The sequence below is a fragment of the Lepidothrix coronata genome, unplaced genomic scaffold (genome assembly GCF_001604755.1).
Source record: "Lepidothrix coronata isolate B3197 unplaced genomic scaffold, Lepidothrix_coronata-1.0 Scaffold3, whole genome shotgun sequence".
Lineage (NCBI taxonomy): Eukaryota > Metazoa > Chordata > Aves > Passeriformes > Pipridae > Lepidothrix > Lepidothrix coronata.
The window spans coordinates 11895175-11916328 of record NW_016690183.1 but is presented as its reverse complement, the minus strand read 5'-3'; the positions used below and the strand labels follow the sequence as shown (position 1 = coordinate 11916328).

Here is a 21154-nt window from a genome sequence, read left to right as displayed (position 1 = left end):
AAAAAAAAAAAAAGAGGAAAGAATTCATATAGCAGTGCCAATTTAAATCTTTTCCTTAATTGCAGTGCAGTCATCCACATCATGCCAGTCCCTGTAAGACAGCAGCAGAGAGGGTACCAAGGCTTCTGGAGTCGTAAGAGTTTTGGTGCGGTTTCTTTCTTCTAACCATATTAGTGGTGAGTACTGAACCTTAGCTTTCAAGTGCCCATCATCAGATAATTAGGTGAGTCTGCATCACTTCAGTACATTGTCTTAGAAAGACAGAATTCAGTAAACTCCATCAGTTAACACTATCCTGAAGCCAATGGACACCTACCTTCTTCATTATATGGTTTACTAATTAACCACAAGACAGATACAAAAAGAAACCTAATAGATTCTGACTACTTATTATAAGTCACTAAAGGCTGAAGAAAATATTCTGCAAGTGTCAGAGCTATGAGTCTTCAAGCTAAACCAGATCATTATCTTCTGATGATCATAAAGTCTGTGACTAACAATTTTGTGTCACAGCTGCAGGTATTAAAGGTGAAGTCTGCCTGGCTTACTGCCAGCCTCACTAGATGGTTACATTGTTGGCGAAAATACAGTTGGCAATGCTGGTAACACCCTGTGGTACTGTCATTCAAGGAACACATGCCCACTGACTAATATTAAAGTCTTATCTACATCTGACATGGTCTCTTAACTTCAAATATGACCAAAGCATACTTTTCACAGAAACATAAGCAGCAGCAACTATTCACAAATGTAAAAAGCAAAATATTTGGTTTTCTTACAAGCATCTATCATAGATTTATGCCAAAACTGAGAGAAAGGTTTTACTCCCATTTTTGTTTATTAGGTGTCTTCTTCCCTTAATCACTGAAGGCTATACTGGAGAAAAAAGGGAAAAAAGGAGGAGGGGAAGCACCTTCCTTTTTTTCTTTTTCTTCTAATTAAACCATGGGTTTACTTTCCCCTTTCACGATGTTAAAAATATTTTTAAAGAAAAAAAAAAGAAAATAATCTCATAAGGGCTTTGATGTTTGCTTAAGCAGGTTCCAGCATTCAAAAATGTAAATAAATCTCAGGAAAGTCCTTGTCAGAACTGATCAGCAACTCTCAATGAACTTTTTCTAGGCAGTAACAGTATGTCACCACAAGAATTATCATCACTGTTCCACTGGTGACAAAAATGTTAAATAAATAAATGACTAAATCTGTTTTGACACAGGCTAACAACTTTATAAACATGGATAAAACTTCACCATTTCATAACACTTCACATTCCATCCTCATTTAACAGCAACTAGCAATCTTTCCTTTTGAGACTTCTGATATCTGGCACTAAAGCTAACTTAAAATAGCACACTGTAAACGTCCTGAAATGCTTACACGGCAAGATATTTCCGTTTTCAAAAGAAACACACTTTTAAATAAAAAATCTGGGGGAAAAACATTCTACCAAAAAATAGCCTGGTTTTACAAGCTGTGCTGGCAAAGAGTTCAGTACAATAAATACTAGTCAGCCACAGTCAACATAGTTCAAATGAGGTTACAGGGAACTACAAAAGCATGGAAGAATGCTTAATCCCTAATAATACTGGTGCAAGATGGAGGTAGCCCCATTAAAATGAATGATATACCAACGTGAAATAACTGATCAAGTTTCAGTCTGAATTAACTGCAAGAAAAATGTGACTAAGACAACTGCAGGTATGAATATGAAACATTTATTTTCCTACAGATACATAAGTACACAAAACCCAACAACTTACCTGCCTCTTGTCATCTGGTGCTTTAAGGAAGAGTGCATTTATTACCGCAATGGTATACGTCTGGATCTCTTGGTCTGTCCTGTTTGGACATGAGAGAAGAGCATGAATGCATGTGAACTGCAGAAATTGATCTTCCAGCTGCAGGTAGAATTGGAGGAACTGTTTGCACTTCATGTTAACCATGCAAGTTAGGTAATCAAAGTTGGTCGTGGAGACCAACAATCAGCTTCTGCCAGATGCACAACATCTAGAGGCAGGAAGAGGAATCTTCCCTTAAAGGGTTCTAGAGATGAACCTGTTGATATTAAAAGCTTTTCAGGGGAGTTAAAAATGTCCCAGCTAAGAGATGAGCCTAACTATACACCATGCACAGTACATTACCCTATGCTACAAGAGGCAGTTTCCATCCATTTAACCACTGCACATTATTATCTAAGAAAAAGCCTCTCCCTTTTCCAATACACCTTCAGCAAAAGTTGAGCAATTTTTGTCTTACACACTTCCCAGAGGCTGACAAGCAAAACAACCCCATCTGCATGCTGATGGCATTAAAAGCATTTTATTACTGTAGGGTGCTCTTCTCTTCATTCCCTACTTCCAACTACACATGCAGCTCACTGAAAAAAAATTTTTAAATGCCCAAAAATAGCCCCTAATGACCAAGAAACTCCAGAAAGCTGGTTACCAGTTATCCAGTCACTTGTAGTGGACACAGGAATCATAAAAGAGGTTGTCAGTCTTTACACCACTGTTTTTTCCAAATACTGTGCTCATTTTGGGGAAAAAAAAAAATAATCCACCACATCAAGCGGAACTGAATACACTCACCCCTGCAGATGTGGGATTAGCTGCCCAATTGTGATCTCCTGCGCTACCTTCTGGTACAGGTCATGGCTATTGAGCACCATCGATTCCAGGATTGCTAGAGATCGTTGCAAGATAGAGATGTCTGAGGCAAATTTGTTCACATAGCTTGCTATCTGCAAATACAACCATTTAGAGAATTTCCATCTTGTCATGAAAACAGGGGAAGATAAGAAAAAATTGTGGACATGGCTCAGAAAGGCATTAGAAAAAAAGTACTCTTATCCATATACTAAGTATCAGCGAACACTTGAAAACAGTCAACCAGGCACTGCATATACCACCAAAGGACAGACTGGCACAGGTTCTTCAGCTGGCACAAATCACCATAGATTTATGTCAATATTCATATCACTGAAGTGTATGCTTTATCATTACATTATGAACGTGGTAAATCAACACTAAGGAAATAGAACAATTATATTTTTTGTGTGGAAAACTTTGTAAAGGACAAGGAGACTACGTCTCATTCTCTCGAGCAGAAACCTGTGCAGCTAGTTTTGTCTAAATAAATATCTAGGCTTACGGCAAATGTTTCAAAAGAGAAATTTAGATCTAGCTTTCTGGAAAAACACACTCTAGATAAACATGTCTTTTTTTTCCCCTTGCTGTTACCAACAATGCTGAAAGCTCTTTCCAGGCTACAAATTAAAACTGTTGGTGATTTATCAGGACAACCAGTTTCATTACTCTGTCTAGAGTCCAGCCTTGCATTAATAACCTTCACTTTCACTGCAAGCTGCCATAAAAAAATGGCACATTAATTAAAACCAGGTCTGACCTCTGCTATTTTGCAGTGTGGCAATGACATGTTGCACACTCATCTGCAGAGCCAACACAGCTGTGCAGTAAGATGTGGCAACACATGTTCTTCCGTATGCTGCCCAGTCCATGTACCTTGCTTCCTGGGAAGAAACCTGCCTTGTACTGATGCAGGAAGCAAGAACTGCCTGGGTTTTCTTTGAATGCACTGATACCAGCACTGTCAAGATGAAAGGTACCCAAGAAAGCACAGACAGACAGAAGAAATGTGGTGTGACCACAGTTATTTGCTCTTTACAGCCAAATACTAGTCTACAGTGGCCCTATCTCAAGTTTGATACATTTCTTCCAGAAAACACAGAGCACACGCCTGTTCAGTACTCATGCTACAAGCCACTAATGTGGTTTTACTGTTTCCAATTCTGGATGCTTACTCAGAACTAGGCATTGTTTTCCTTTAGGAGAAAGACATGCTCTATGCTTGGAAAAGCTATCTTATAAAATTCACAGTTAAATGTTGACACATGGACAATGCTGATGGCATTAAGCATTTTATTACTGTAGGGTGCTCTTCTCTTCATTCATTCATTCATTTGTTCATTCATTGTTTTGCGCTTTTGACATTTTAAATAGTACTGAAGGAGCAAAACACCCTTTCTGCAACTTTGGAGACAAGGAAAGAGGGACAGATTTTTCTTCTTCTAATCAGTTACAGCACTGCTCTTAGTCCTGCTATTTAGTTTGCGTTACCACAACAGGAACACTCTACCCCAAATGTAGCTCAGTTCAGAGAATATTCACTGAATTTATTTTCTGTAAGAACCAACCTATACATGCATGGAGAACAGGAAGAAAGAAGCAACTCAGTTAGCCTTTTCCTACTCTGGACTTTGAGTATCTGCTGCCATCAAATCCTAAGCCCAAGTAATATTTACATTATGATATGAAGCACAATGTGCTGTTTAGAGTAACAAGCTGTATCTCAGAAGCACTGTACTACCCTACCTCTCTTAATGGTAATCCAGATGTGTTTTGATGCATTGCAGCCAGAGCTGCCAGATGTTCACAGGGCCTACGATAGGGACAGTGTATGCACAGAGCAACTCTGCACTGCTCACACATTAAACCAAAAGCACCCTAGATGCCTCAGTTATCACCATCCATGAATCAGTCGTGCAGCAGGAGTACAATATGTCCAGGCTGTGTTCCAACTTGCCAGACTTTTGTCACCTCTTTAGAAGCCCTGACATATATGAATTATTCTTGGTGCAGTAGCTCCTTCAAGTGTCAGTGTTAACGCTTCACTGGGATATAACATTCATATGAGGTGCTGCAGAAATGTAACAGTATAGATAACTGGGACCTCAGTCTAAGCAAGGCTGCCTTAGCCTTATTTATCCTTCTGACCTTGCATCATAATCTCTTTTACTCATAAACACTAACCCAAGGTATGAAGCTGCCTTGTGTGTTTAAAAAAGACGTATCACACTGAACATAGATGCAAAACATCTGCTAGGTAACTTTCATGTCAAGCTATATATATTCATAACCACCTTGGTGAAGCATGAAGTCTGGCTAGAAATAATATGCTTGTCTACCTTGAAAAATAAGGCATGCAAGTTCCAGAGGGAGCAAAATTACATCAAAAAGAAATTCTATTACTACACTTGAAATTCTGGATGTAGGAAAAAAAGATGCCTTTCTTGAGAAGAGACAGGAATGAACAGGAGTTCAAATTTGTGCTATTTGCTGTTTTCTGCTTATTGATCACTCCACACAGAGAGGGCTTTCAACATGCAAAAATAATCCTGTCATATAGGTGTCTCTCATTAAGGATAAAACTATTTCTTCACCAAAATACCTGTAACCTTGATAACTGCATAGTCCTATTGGAACATATATAGCCACATACAAAGGAAGTGTCTGGGTGCTTAACTTCCTACCAATTTCAAGGGAACTTAGGAATCAGAATCCCTTTACACATTCAACTCCAATGATCTGATTAAATAGGAGCTAAACATGTAAATTGAGGGTAGATGAGAAACTTACAGCAAACTAAACTGCATCGTCTGAGTTCTCTTCCTGGTTCAGCATCACTTAAAGCACAGGAGAGAATTCAAAAGTTAAAAAAAAAATTAAAAAATAAATAATAAGAAGAAAATAAAAAAAACCTGCCAGGAATAAAAACCACATAGGGAAAGAACAGTGAAGGAAACAGATCTGATTTTCATTATGTATGTTCATTAGTTATTTGCCTGGACTATTTTGTTGTTGGAAATGTACAGAAAAATCTGTCTAAGTTTTGTTCTCTGTTAAGTTCCAATGGATAGTAAAATTTTAAGAGGTGCATAGCATTTTAAAGTAAGGCACTAGAGTTGCACTTGACTACAGAAAAAACAAATGACAGCTACAACACACAAAAATACTTTCCCAGCCACCACCCCATTTTCCTGCACAATATACTTTAGAAAGCAGTGTAAAAATCCATCATTGCTAAGACTCTGCATCACACACTTATGAAACAGCTATTATATAAATAATTTTAAGAGGGGTTTTTTTAACTATCTCAACCAATACTACAAACTTTATTTCTCCTCTTGTTGGAACTAAAAATGTGGGTAACAAATTAGTATAGTGTATTTTTGTCATGATTTAGGAATGGTATTCCCCAGTGTAATGTCCCCACTGAAACACCTCAAACCATGCACCACTTGCTCACTCCCCCTTCCCATTCCCACTGAGGTGGGCTGGAGAAGAGAACTGGAGACATAAAAGTTGAACATCATGGGTTGAGATAAGAACGTTTTACTGGAAACAGCAAGGAAATAAGAAAAAGAACAGTAACAGCAACAATGTTAATCACAGAGGGTACAAAACAGGCGAACAATTCACACATGAATGCTCACCATGAGGAAACTGGCAACATGTGAGCTGCCTCCACGCTATCCTGACCTGGAAAGGACCCCTTAACCCATCCCCGGCAAAGATGTGAGGTGGTACAGGACAATCTTTGAGTCCAGCCATACCCACTCCTAGGTACTGCTAAAATTAACTCTGTCCTAGCCAGAACCAGGACATTATCCACCCCTCATTCTATACCATTTATGTCATGTCCAAATCCTACACCTTCCAACTATAGATATATATACATATAGTTATAGATATTATATATGTTTATAAATACCTATGGGGTTTGTATATTTATAAATATAAGTTTATATATTTATACATAAATGTTTATATAGTTATACCTCTATTATAAGTATTTATATATACAGACACATGCATGGGTGTTATTTCCATAGTCAGTGACCATCCCTCCAAGATGTCTGTTGAGTTCATTTAGTCCACGACTGTGCATTCTATCAATCCCGGATGTTTTCCAGGGCAGGAGGGCTGGTGTGCTGTCAGCTGGTTGCAAGTTGCATCAGGAGCTCATGACTGGTGTACCTGGGGCAGTCCGTACTCATTGTCCATGTTAGTGGCATACAACAGTAGTGTCATTCAACAACCAATATTATATAATTCAACTATTCTCACATAGAGAATCAATGGAAACAGATTCTGCCCCTACATATCTTGATGGTATCAGGATATATTTTGCACCAGTGCCTTATACTCTTGTGGGTCTGATGTGGCATTTCCTCTCTAACTTGCTTGAGTCTTTCAGATCTGTCCCTTATCTTGGACAGTCTTTCCACAGTAGAGTCCCAGGTCAGTAGGGAGGAAAAGAGATGATCTTTCATACTGCCGGAGTCATCTACTCACCTGAAGCACTGTTTGTTCTCCTTTCACTGACATCAATGCCAATGAGTTGGTGTACAGTGATGGCACACTCCATACAGACTTCTGTCACATGGATTGTGTACACTGGATCTCATCTGGATCTACAGGGGACTGCTCATTATTTGAATCTTTATAGTCTACCTCCAGCACGGCTAATTCTCTCAGGTAGTGGACACCTTTCTCCATTGTGTGCCACCTGCTTGAGTACACTACTAGATCATCCTTGAGAGACTACCTTTCCCCCACGCTTGACAGGAGTCACCTGTCTGAGAGTTTCTGTCCTCTTCCCAGTCCTTCTGAGAGGCTGAGAGTTTCTGTCCTCTTCCCAGTCCCCTTGTCAATGCCCACATCCTGGGACAGGAATTCCAGTTGCTTGGCTTTACTACCATCTAGTTTCATATCACAGGCAGCAATATCCCAGCATCAGAGCAGCCAGGTCAGTAGAGGCTCACCCGACTGGAGGCTGAAATCTTTTCACATATCTCACAGCTCACCTGGGGACAGGGACCAGGTGATTATCTCTGGCCCTCCCTCTCCCTCCTGTTCTGAGGGACCTGCTCCCTCCTTATCCCTCACTATGGGAACTGATTTGGTCTTGGATTTCTTCTTCTGTATAGGGGCGACTGCTACCAGCATGGACTGTTCCTCTGGTTCAGCAGCAATTTGAGTGACCACCGTGCCTGCTTTGCTTTCCTCCTCTTCCCCCTGAGGGTGTTGTCTAGTACTGAGCAGCATCCAGTAAACAATAGCCAGGGCCCAGCACACTGCATAACTTCGCGCCTCACTGGAACTGCCACAGCATTTTTCATTCAAATGTTCTGCCACTTTTTCAAGGTCCTATAGTTGTTCAGGGGTGAACTTCCAAACCATTGGAGCAGAATAGTCTTCAAAAACTGGGCCATTTTCTCCCACATTCTATGACACTCATGACTATCCATCTAGGCGGCAGATCTCTGTAAGATCTTCCTTAAAATCTATTTTGTAGCTCAAAACATGGTGTGGATCATACTGAGGAGACATGACAGACTTAGCAACAACAGCATGCTCTCCTTAACATCCACAGGAAATTCAAAATTCTCAAAAGCTTTTGTAACAGGCCTGAAAGAGGAAAAATGGGTGAAAAGCTGGAAAAGATCATCCTTCCCGGTTCTCCCTACAGGCTGAGTACAATTATTAATGGCCTCATAGAGGTAACGCCCAAGGTAAGGGTAGCAGAGCAACACTGAACACACATCCAAAATGACCCTCATTGCCCTTGATTTTATCATATCATCAGCTGTTAACACACAGTACAGCAAAAAAAGAAATCCTGATCCCCCTCCCTGCTCTGAAAAAAGAGCACCTGGATGGGCAAATAGTGCATATATCGAAATATATACAGGGTTAGATACCTCAACCACATGAACAGATCAAGCAACATTGTGACCAGTGCCTCTGGACCTCATACAACAAATGCTTAGACCAAATTTGTTTCCATTCCGCTCTAGTCAGATCTGTTGTTATCTCAACCCTTCATGCCTCATATTGGGCACCAAATAAGTTTTACAAATGGCATTCCCTAATTTAGTGCTCCCACTGAGACTCTCCAAACTGCACTGCTGCTCACTCACTCCCCCATCCTCCTTCTTCTCCCCACTGTGGTAGTGGGGCTGGAGAGGAGAATTGGAGGCACAAAAGGTAAGTGTCACGAGCTAAGAACAATTTACTGGAAACAGCAAGGAAATAAGAAAAAGAATAGTAAAAGCAACAATATTAATAAAAGGGGGTACAAGAGAGGCAAACGATTCACATGCAAATGCTCACCAGGAGGAAACAGGCAATATGCGAACTGCCTCTAGATCACCCTGACCCAGAAAATGACATGAGGTGGCACAGAATAACCTTCGGGTCCTAGCCATGTCCCCTTCTGGCTACTGCAAAAATTAATCCTGTCCTTGCTGGAACCAGGACAATTTTGATATCCAATTACCACGACTTTTTCTAAGAACTGGGAATCCAAATCCTTTAGGTAACTGTGGAAGCTGAAAATTATATTGTCACAAGCAAGAAAAAGGTCTTGAGAGAATCTTGCACATCATAAGGAAGTATTTTCAAATGATGCTGTATTCCCTCAAGATAAGTAACAAAGCTCTCCTTGAAAGCATCAATTCTTATTTGCAGGAGTTGGAATAGCATTTTTATGTACTCAAAAGGTGGGAGCAAGTCTGCATCCAACACCAAAGAGTTAGTCATTAGAAGCAGTCAAGGGTTCCCCTTGAGGTCTCCTCCAGCTTCAAGGTTTTTAGGTTAAAAAACCATTCAAGAAAAAAGTTCAGGCTAATTCCACCCCATTCCAATTTAGCTTTCATTTAACATGAAAGGCAGCTTCAAAGGGCAGAAGCCCTTAGTTTGAAGTTCCCCCTCAGCTAGCAGAAACTTATCAGCTCCCTTATCCATCCTGTCAACCACTTGAGCAAGCCCATCAAGAACCTCAAGTGGCGTGTTAAAAGCGAGAAGCAAGTGAGAATGAAGCTGTAGATTGCCACCAGAGAGACACAGGGTGAAGGTGATTTGTTAGGTTTGCCCTTTGCCCACACTGCCCCACTGAGGGCTCTGCTGTTCTGGCTCCCAACTGCATGCAGGTCAGGACACACCTGTGCCTCTTTCCTCTATTTCTGTCATTATTTTTCCTTGTGTTTCTCTTCTAACTTTCCTATTCTTCTCCTTGGTCCCTTTCTTGCTCACCAGTTTCGCTTTTGGTTTTACTTGCCAGTTTTGGTTTTCATAGGTACTTTGAGAGAATACTTTTGTTTGTGTCTTTTATTTTGTTTTTTTTTTAAATTGGGTCATTGTCCAAGGAAACCTATGGAAGTGCCAAACAGAAGAGATGAGCCATTAACAGGGGTGAACACAACACTTTCTTCTGCTGTTAAAATACAATCCACAGAGCAAAAGATGTTGGTAAAGTTAGACAAAGACAATAATTTTAAGTCACTAAGGAAGTAAATTGATTTAAACTAATTTTAGCAAGTTTCTTCATATGCTCCTTAGCAGGCTGCCTTAGCAAATAAGACATTCTGGGCTTGACTTTGTATCGCTTGCACTCAGTTAAAAAACAGTTGTAGAATTTTCTTTGCCACGAAAAGATAACAATAATTATCACCATCATAATCTATCTAGACTGCAAGATTGGAGAAAAAACAAACAAACAAACAAAAAACCCAATGCCAGTCCAAAAACCAGATCAATTATACTATTTTTTCTTATAATAGCATCCACTATTTTTAATGACCAAAACTGAGCTTTAGTATCAAATGCATCTAATGCTCTTTTCATAGTTCATTCTTCTCTCACTTTTGGCAACAAAAGTAAATTTGAACGTTCCTTTGGTGGTAACAATTTTCTAACCACTCTGTTAAAGTGAAGATATCTTTCCCACATATTATATTAATTCCATTACTGCTTCTGATATTATTTTAGTGAAGTAACTGATATCTTTTGAACCTGTACAAATGTATTTTAACTCATAATAAGTTCTGAGTTCAATCTGTTTTGAAAATGCTTTGTAAAGAAGTATGATGTGGTTTGGGGGTTTTTTTCCACAGTAAATTAAAAGGGTTAAATCAGTAACAAAACCTTTTTTCTGAAGTCTGTTAGATTTCTTTACCTAAAGAGCACTACCATGTTTCTGCTGCTTTTGTGCACCTCCTACATGTAAGAAAAGAAAGATATGTTGTAAGTGGTGGAAAGATCTGCTTCAAACCCACATAACTCAACTGCAAGATTCAGGGGTCCAGGGCACAACTGAATAAACTTAGCAGATATCATCTTAATTTCAAATTGTAAACTAACTCGTTTATGTTCTTCACATACCCCCAGAGGAAAGATTTCAGAGCTGGTGTTTTTTTCCTAGCAACAAGGCATTATTCATATTAGTTTACATTAAATCAAAATACTAATTTTTTCTTTAATTGCATGGTATCTGCACAGGGAGGTCACATTATATCTGAGCAAGCAATTTCTTGTGTAATAAGCCTAATACTGTTTTGATCTCAATTCTCTCCAATTGATTTCCACAGAAGCTGGGCCACATTCTGCAGCTACAATCATTTATAGTTTGAAATAGCACTTTAATCCCATTTTCATGTACCTTTTTGTGGAAAAAAGAAAAAAGAAAAACCCAAACCACAACTCACCTCAAAAACTTAAACTGATATAGAACAGATAGTATTGATTACAAATTTACCTTTTTAATGAATGCCACAGAGAATGTATCCCACGATACAATCCCATGATCCATCAGCTCAACAAATGCAGTCAGTGTAAAGGACAACATATCTCCAAAGCTGCAAGAGACAGGAGTCATGACAACATTTACCAGTAATGCAGCAGGGCAATGACTGAGGGAATAAAGCAGCAGGAAGCTTTCAGAAAGGCAGGAAAATGAAGCCAATTACGGACTAAGAGGTAGCAGAAGAGTAAGAGAGGCCGTGCAACAGACAGTCTTAAAAGCAATTTAGCATGGACAAGAATAGTCACCTGGAAGAAAGCAATTTTGTAAGGGAACTAATCCCCAGGAGAACGCTGCATGCAAGACTCAAAAAAAATCAGACAGTCCAAATTAAACTTTCCTTATAAATTCAGAGATTTAGATCTAATAGAAGAAAAGAAGTAAACTTTTCCCTTAACACTTATGAAATCCTCCTAATTGAAGGCAATATAGAGGTGCCATGTTTTGGTACGTCTGTGGTAAGTAGATTGGCAGAAAGACCATTTTTTATTCCTCCTCTCACAAGGAAGCAAATATATTTTAAACATGCACCAGAAGAGATTATATATCTTAAACGGCAATTTTTCTGACCGTTAATGCCTTGATTTCTTTCTTTAAACATGAATATGCATCTCCTTTTCTTTATCTATGTGCAACCACATCAAGTGAATTGCAAAACTCCTATAGTTTATCCAGGTGTACAGTTGAATTGTTTAGGGTTTGCAGGCTACCACTCTGCATTTTACCCCAGCAAATTTGAGATTCAGTGCACCTTTGTATGAACTCAAGTAAATTAAAAATGGGTTTAAACTCAACATAGATAATATTCTCTAACCTGACTAGCTACACAGGAATCTTTTATGTTAAAAACCAGCTTTTAAAGATTAGCTTCATTTCTACGTGTAGTCAGGGTACTGAAGATTCAGCAGCCACAATGATTTCAATGAAGCCCTTCAGTGAGTTAACTACTCAATACAAACAGCAGCTCACAAAGCCTGAAAGGGAGTGGATACCTTTCAGGGCATGCAAACCACCTTCAAGGTACTCTGCCACTAAGCCATTAACAAGTAAAAGCATACAATCAAACAGCATGAATAGTCCCAGTGATTTTAATGCAACAGATAACCTAAAGAAAACACAAAATAAAAAAATCCCCTCTATCAGATTGGAACTTAGAAGCTCAGTATGTTGAAAACCTGAGTCATGTACTAAAGCCATAGTTAATCAATGTAATTGGTGTTCCTTACTCCGTGATTTGCTATCCTACTATCCTGCATAAACCCAACACAAATAAGTGAACATCCACTCAGTACAGAGGAATAAGGCAGAAAAACCAGTTTTAATGTAGCAACTCTAATAGCTGGATTTGATTTAATCTGGCATTTAGAGATTTTTGATGGTGAGATGCAGCTTTTAGTGTCCCTTTCATTTAAGAAAGGAGCTCTTGTTCATCACATCTCCCAAGATGCCCTCCACTGAAAAAAACCTTGCCATTCTTGACATTTTGTGAGTAAACCCCCCCAAAAACCCCAAAACACCTTTCCCTTCCAGAGTAAGTAAGGGTATACACAATGGCTTTGATTATTTATGACAAAATGAAAAAACTACACCGAAGAGTAAACGTGAAAAATAGTGTCTCTAAAATAATCTGTTTTAATTCCACAAAGAATACTTTGTTCAGAAAAGAAATTATCTGTAAGTTTTTGGGGTTGTTTTGGGGAGTAAGGGGTTTTATTTGTTTCTTTATTTTGCTTTTTTTTAATATTGCAAATCATTTAAGAATTACATTAGATTAAAAATGTTATCATTAGCATTTCAAATAACCAAGGATTTAATAACAGAGATGACAATAAGACTCTGCAGGAAATTTAATCAGCTCCAGTCCTGTCATGTTCCCCAATCCATTCCTTTTGCATAAAGTGGTTATTTATGAACTCACAAATAAAACAGCACTCCTAGGAAAGGCTTCCTTCTAAAAGCTTTCACCAAATTCTAATGCATCTTCATGACAGAATACTTCCACAAATACATGGAATGTTGATATTATAAGAATATAGAGTAAATTAAATTCAAATAAAAAAATTTTAAAAATTAAAAAGATAGGCCAAATAGGTTGAAAAGTAGATTAAAATATCTCTCCCAGCATTAAACTAAGCAGATAATTTCCCTCTGCTGAAGTTTCTCATATATTGTTTTAAAATTTAGTCAGTTAACCTGTATTTAGTACATGAATGCTCTTCTATAAACTAATTGTACATGAAAGCTAATCTCCATCAACAATAAATATAGTTGAGAGGGATGACTTAAACTACATTAAACCTGTGCATGGATATTCATCTTCAGAACAGCAGTGGCTGGAATGGAAGGGAATTAAACTAACCTGGATTCAACAGTCTCATTCAGTCTTCTCATCAAAACTACTGATCAAACCTGTCTGATTAATACTGATTAATTCAGGCTCCTTCCCAACTTTGGAGGGAGAACTGGGTTAATGGAGATGGCAATACTGGTTTTAATGTATAAACCTGGTTTGAGCAGATCTGACAATGACACAATCGTTTGGGATCCAGAAGGTAAAAGTACTTTTCAGCTTAAAATGATCAGATACCCCACCAGGTGTCATTCCAGTGACTCGGCCCCAAATAATTAAGGAGTGAAGAGGTGAAACACTGGGACTAATCAAGCAGCAAGAAATACTCCAGGTCTATGTATTATGCAGCACCACACATACATACTATACACTTTTAAAATACATAGCTATACACAGGCACCTGCACACACATGTATATTCTAAGTGGCATGGCAAAAGTCAAAAGCCAGGCTTAAAGGATAAGCATTAAGAATAGCACAGCTAAAGACGAAAGCAATTTCAGGGTGACTAGAGCAAGATAAGGATTAAAGCATCTGGAGGGCGAAGTGAGGGGTATTGATTCATTGTTAAGTGGTAAAACACAAGCAGATAGGTAGAAATAAACTTTCAAGCAATTCATTTCAAAACACACGCACAGACGCACTCATACTATTAAGAGCAGCAGACAGCATAGATGCTAGAAATTTCAAGGGAATCAAAGCTTGCTCATAAAAGTAGTAATCTTGGAAAAAACATGGTAGGAGCTGTTTAACTCAAAGTCTCAGTAAGTATTTTAGCCATACGAAAAGTCTGAAAAATAATGGCGCTTCCTTCTTCATAAAATCTTTTCAGACTATTCCACAGCACAAGGCACAACAGTTCTGTAAATATCAAACTCTTGCTGCTCTGGTAAAATGCCTTAATAGTTTGAAGATAATTCCTGATGAAGGTGTTTTTTAATGCTTGTCACAGCAGCAAAGGGGGAAAACAATCACAAAGATGCACTGTGTAATTGCAATTTCGTATCTCACTAACACTGACATCTTAATGATCTGTGCTCTCAGGCAAGAGAGCCCTCCTGAATGCTGTTCAGGGCTCTGGCTTTTAGGTGAGGACACCTCAGACTGGGACAGCTGATGAAGTTTCACCATTCTTTGCTAACTCCCCACTTCTTACCACCGTTGTAGCTGGTCATGAAGCATCTCTTCACCCAGAGCAGCTCTTGGCAAAAGTCTCTTAAGCAGCAGAAAGCTGTGGTTTGGAATGCCATCAGCTGTCCCAGCATGAGCCATTCCAGTGTGGATGGATGGCCATGCTCTAAGGCACAGCCTGTGGCACCTCAACCTCTCTGACAAACCTGACTGAAGAGTAAAGTTTACTTTATGAGTTAGCAAACTAAACAAAGAGAAAGTTGCACTTTATGTCTCGAGGCTTTAGAGAAAATATCAGGTCAAAGCTTGTGAATTTACATTCCTAAGGATTCTCTGCATTCTTACCTTAGGACTCTGTGCAGGAAAAAAAAAACAAAAACAAACAACAAAAACCTCCACATATTTTCATACTAGTTTTTCTTTCCTAAAAATAAAAATGACAGGAATGTACATGTGACCCTGATTACTACACCTGTCTCTCACATGCCTTTCTAGTATCATTTCCATGTGCTAAACCATCTTTTTATCCTGTGTGCTTATTTTGAAAGATGCCTAGAGCAATTTGGATTTCTTATCAAAATAAATTAATGGCACTTTAGCACCCAAATCCCCTAGGTGTTTTTTTAAAAAAAAAAATCTCAATCCATACTTTAAACACATACCAAAATGAATAGCATTCTATTGCTATTATGGAGGGGGAAATATTCAGCTGTTCAAATTATTATGTAAATCAAGACAATTAGTCAGGCTTAACTGTCATCAGGTAAAATAAACAAACAAAAAAGGTATACAAGCTTTTAGCAAGCTAGATGGAGTGTCTCAGGTTTTACATGAAAAGAGATGCATAGTAGAACCTGGAAATTAACTGTTGCCTCTCTGTCACAACCAGAATACAGTGAACAGCCCATTAAGATGAGAAGCCAAAGACTATACAACTTTAGGCAAACCACTTTTTATGGGCAAAACAGAATCAAAGCTGAGCTTAATTGTGCAAAGGGAAGGCAGCAAAGAAAAATCTTTAACGGGGCAGGAGGTAACAAGACAGTAGCAGCCTACTACTAAATGCAGGAGTTAAGGTAGCGGTAACTTTCAGTCCCTTATCTGTGCTCGAAGCCTAATACTGGGCAGCTGAAAAGCCTGACATCATTGAGGTCAACATCAAAGAGTAGGAACAGCTTTTTAAATTGGAGCTGTCAAGGATAAATGACCATGAATAAAGTTAAACAGGGGAGCAGAATATATCTAATCATCACAAGACAAGGGCTCTGGAAAAGCCATGGGGGCAAAAATCTAAGTCTAAAAAGAAGACTGATGATGTAGCAGGTTGCTCTGCCAGCACAGTGTGAACAAGTACCTTTTACATTGCTATAGATCCTTTTCACTGCTTCTACACTGCTTTGTTTATTCAAGCAACCTTTCCAGGGGTAAAGCTAAGCCTCTGTCAAATCAAACTAGGAGCGATTCGCACCTACTTGGTCCTTAGTGCAGCTGAAAATGATGGAACAATCTGCATAGTTGCTGCCCTATTTTTTTAGATGATTACAGGAAATGCACTTAACTGCTACACTGCAACTGACACAGATTTTTTTCTTTTTCATCGTGCTAAGCACTAGTGAAATATTTCTTTGTGGTAGTTTCAGTGCGTTCATTAGAAGGGATCAGCCTTACTGATTTAAAACGACTTGCATTTCAAAAACCTGAAATACCTTTGTAACCCTAGTATCAGGGCTTCTCTAAGCTTGAAAGTTAATTCTGATTAAAGAAAACAAGGTGTGAATTTTAAACATAACTGTAACTACTCTTGAATAAATCCAGGTGAAGATTATGGAATATGGCTAAATCCACTTAAAGGTACATTAAGCGTAGGAAACTAGCCCAGAGGAACTATTACACACTGAAGATGTGATTAGAATTACCGTTTCTCTCATTCCCCATCTTTTAATTTCCTGGTTTTGTTCATTTCATAGCAATTTCGTTAAATGGACTACTTTTCTTAAAAGACAAGGAACGACTAAACGGGAAAGACAGCACTCTCCAATCAGCTTGGTTTGACTACAACTCAGAACTGCAATGCAAAAGTCAATTAATAGAGCTGTCTCATGGGATTTTTTTTTTTAATTCCACTATCAGACGCAATGGGATAAATAAAATCCCAAAACAAAATGGAAACACCTACAGCTGAAAAGACAGAGAAAGTCACATTTTAGCCGAATTTCCTTCAGTGCAGAAAGCAATTAAACAAAGCCCTTCTGTCAAAATCAGGTTTTAATTAAGCCAGGCTAGCATGTGCAAGCTACCAGAGTAAAATGATATATTGTCACTTTATGATGTCATCCTGTAATCCCAAGTAACTTTTCTTTTTTTAAATTAGGATTTGGTTTCTTTAAGCTTCTTAGTCAAGAAGACAGCAGGTGGAGGCTGGAAAGCATTATAGTTTAGTTCAGTATATCAAACTCTGAGGGGTTTTTTTAAAGTTCTTGTTTCACTGAATCTTTTCCCATTAACACATGGTCAGAAAATAGTCAGGATGTTCAATAACTGCACTCATAGAGCACTAGTGTATACAGTTTACTTTCAAAACATATGAACAGGCCAGCTTCCAGAACTATTTTCACATCCTGACCAATGGCTCTGGTATCTTTTTCAGCACAAGTGAGAAACTCAATACTTTCCATTATAATTGTATCATCCCACATACTAATGCTGAAATTCAACATATTGAACTGTGTACCCCAATGTAAACTGAAATTTCTACTGGCACTATTTAACTTCCAAAGTTAAGTTCCTGGCTGCAAGGGCACACTGCCAGCTCATAGTCAATTTGTCATCCACCACGCTTCCAGTTCCTTCTCTGGAGAGCTGCTCTCTAGTAGGTCAGTGCCCAACCTGTTCTGGTATTTGAGGTTATTTCTCCCCAGGTGCAGGAACTTGCCTTTGTAGAACCTCACTAGGGTTTCTCTCTGCCCAATTCTCCAGCTTATCAAGGTCCTGCTGAATGGCAGCACAGCCTTCAGGTGTAATTCTGCCAAGGTAATGCTTCAGGTTGATGATGCCAAGAATTCCATAAGCCTCATGCCACTTTCATAATTTTCCTCATAATCTAAGCTTTTCTATTATGAATTGGGTTGCTTTGTACTAGGTTGAGAAGGTGAACTCAGAAGAAGGATTTAAATTTCCTGCCAAATTCATTCTTACTGTATAATTTATTTATTAGGCAATGATTTAAAAATAAATGTTTCAGAACTTGGTTTACAGTAGATTTGTGAAAGTATGATTTAGAATGGGTTTGGATGGGGAACTGCATTTCCACATGATAAATCACATCGAGCTCTCAGAGTGACAGACACATGCTTAATTGATTATTCTTTTGCTTCCTTGGGTTTTATACTTGAGATGTCAAATTTGCAAGCCAATCAAGATATTAGAACATCTCTTGGGATTCCAATTTATCAAAGCCTGTGCTTAACTTCAAGCACACAGAAGAATTCCATTCCAAATCATCAGGGAAATAAGCAGGCTTTTGAACTTTCCAATATGATGCCCTTTACTATACTAAAGGTTTTTTTTATGCAGGTATCTGCAACTAGCATTACCTGGGACCAGTAAATAAAAGGAATTCAAACTGGCACAATGACTCTTACTTTCATCTCACTAACATCAACCATTAAAATTGCCAACTATCAACCACATAAGCCAGTCAAATTCAAGAGGGGAATTGGGGAAGGCGGGGAAATTATTTGTTTGCTGAAATTAAAAAAGGAAACAAAGCAAAAGCCTTATTTCAGAAATAGTAAAAGCCCTTGCAGAAGTTACAGAAATGAAACACTCATTCCACAGGCAAAGCAAAAAAGGCTTCATCAGAAAATTTTAACGGGCATCAAAGAGCAGAAAACAGAGAAAGTTGAAGACTTGCGGAATGAATATGCACAGTTATATTTACATAAAGATTAGCACAAGGGCCTGAACTCAGTCATGCAAAAGAAGAGGTAGTATGCAAGGTGATGATCTAATTAAGTTCTTACCAGGGCTTCATTATCTTCTGCAATTTCTGATATCGTCTGCAAAATTAAAACTTGCATGTGAGGAAAAACACTTTAAAACATCTGTACTCTATTTACTGCATACACAACCCCCCATACTTGATTCATAAAATTCACAGACATACAATAGGAGGCAGTACATTACTAACAATTTGCTGTGAACAAAAACAGTTCAGTAACTGGTAAAGAACATTCAAAATTAATTTCAAATATTTGTTTGGAATATTTGTGTTAACTTCTGTTAGGAAAAAAGCATATCTAGACATCCTAAATTATTTAAGTATTTGTGTAAAAAGCCCTTGGTACAAAACAATAAAGATTCACACATCAAGCATTTTCTGTCCTGTTGTTATGATATGATAATGTCCATTGCCGGGAGAACTCATTTACTTGTAGTCTCCATTACTAATACTGATGTCAGAGTCATCAGCATCATTGAAAGTTGTGTAGCTAGGACCAACATAAACCAAAATCATGACCTTCTTAAGTCAGGGACAAGTTTCCTGTTGGCTTCAAAGAGTGGCAAAGAATTTACCCTGGGATTTTAACAACAGAGTTGCAATTACCCAATAACTCCAAACCACCTTGCACCAGCTTAATGAATACACGTAAATACACTTCAGCAAGGTTATTTCAACAGAATGTGTAGACTGATCCATAGCTCTTTTGTTCTTCAAATTCACACACCGATGGACATGCCTAGCTCCAAGGTGCTGAATCCACCCATCGAGAAAGACAATAACGAGCTTAAGAATGTCACTTACTGACTCAGATTCTAAGAGGCCAATACTATATTCAAGAAACTGAAAGCCAAGTATTAAGGGGAGGAAGGGGTAGAGGGCAAATAATAAGTGCATTCAAAAGCTGTAGCCCACTAATTGCAATTTGCAATTTATCCTCCTGCTAATAACTGGCTTCAGAACTGCTGATTATGCTTCTAAGCAAGCTGAAGAAAAAGAGTATCAATGCAAAAATGGCATCAAACATAAATAACCTCTATTTAAAACACAAACATAAAAAAGGGATATAGAAAGAAATAATTTTAAAAAAAATCCATCTCTCCTATGTAACCCCATCTTCTGTCTCCTAAATCTATTTCACAGTTTTATTTCAGAGGGTTGGCTGCAGTTCCACACTGGGCAGACTAGTGTTCAAAAGGAGAACACAGAGGTCCCTCTTTCCTCCCTTCACCTTCTCACCAGATCTTCCCCTTTGCACTTGCTGTCACAGCAAGATGCACAGCAATGCCATTCAGCTCACAAGAGCTCTAGGACTCCACGCTCTCCAACCACTGATTCAGTTCTCTCCCAGAACATGGCTAGATAGTTTGTTTTTTTTTTCCTTTTAGGTACAGCAGTAACTTCTCCCACCTTACATTTTCCTCTTTTCAAGAAGGACCAGTCTCAGGGAGGGCAGCTTTTGGGCTGGCTTGCGTAACCATCAGTGGAGAAAACAGAAAGAGTACATCACAGGAACAGTGGTTTAAAATCCTTCACTGCTAGCTTTGAGCTGCAATACTCATGCCTGAAGATAGTATTGGCACAGTTTACCATGTATCCAAACACAGATTGGGCTACAGCCTAACTCAAATTAGAAAAGTAACAAAATTTTCTTCTTGTATTTTGTGGTTTTGGTTCTTTTATGCTACAACAGCTATTTGTGCAGCCAGTAAAAATGAACAAATAAAAAGCATCCTGATTATCAGACAGTCCTAAAAAGCAGAGGAAAATACCCTCAACATGCTTTTATGAGCAGTAAAGTTCAAAGCATTTTCCATAGTAGGAGATTCCAGCTTCAGCAGAATGTCACTCCTATGCTTCTGCAAATGCAATACTTCCTTGCTGTGGCAGACTGCTAAGCCACCAAAAAACAATCACCACCACAAATGGGTTTTGTCATCTCTCAAATGTGCATGGATCCTTGTAACCTTCTGCAGCATGTTAGCCAAACTTCATAGCACTCTACTGAGGCCAGTTTTAAAAGAGCTGCTTTTCATCCAGGTACTGACTTCAGCTAAGCAGCAAGTAAAATTGGTGCTGTGTTTGTCTGATAGAGAAACAAGTGTGGTGTTTGCCAACTGGTAGCACTTCAAAGGACAGACTGGGTTTTGTATGAGGTTTTCCCCATAGGCTATAATCAGGAGCATTTTCTCCATGACTGAGACATGGATTAAAGAATAAAAGTCTGAGGCC

At 38.6% G+C, this 21154-nt stretch overlaps 1 protein-coding gene across 3 annotated transcripts in view; it reads right to left on the bottom strand.

Moving 5' to 3' along the window:
• ELMO1 (engulfment and cell motility 1) overlaps positions 1-21154 on the bottom strand; it is a 315174-nt gene that overhangs the window by 194041 nt on the left and 99979 nt on the right. For all 3 annotated transcript variants that reach the window (XM_017823374.1, XM_017823383.1, XM_017823392.1), the window contains 4 exons: positions 18945-18980; positions 11398-11497; positions 2589-2740; positions 1761-1839 (listed from right to left, as the gene is read on the bottom strand). In XM_017823374.1, coding sequence (XP_017678863.1) covers positions 1761-1839; positions 2589-2740; positions 11398-11497; positions 18945-18980 — 367 coding nt within the window. The remainder of the gene's footprint in view (positions 1-1760; positions 1840-2588; positions 2741-11397; positions 11498-18944; positions 18981-21154) is intronic.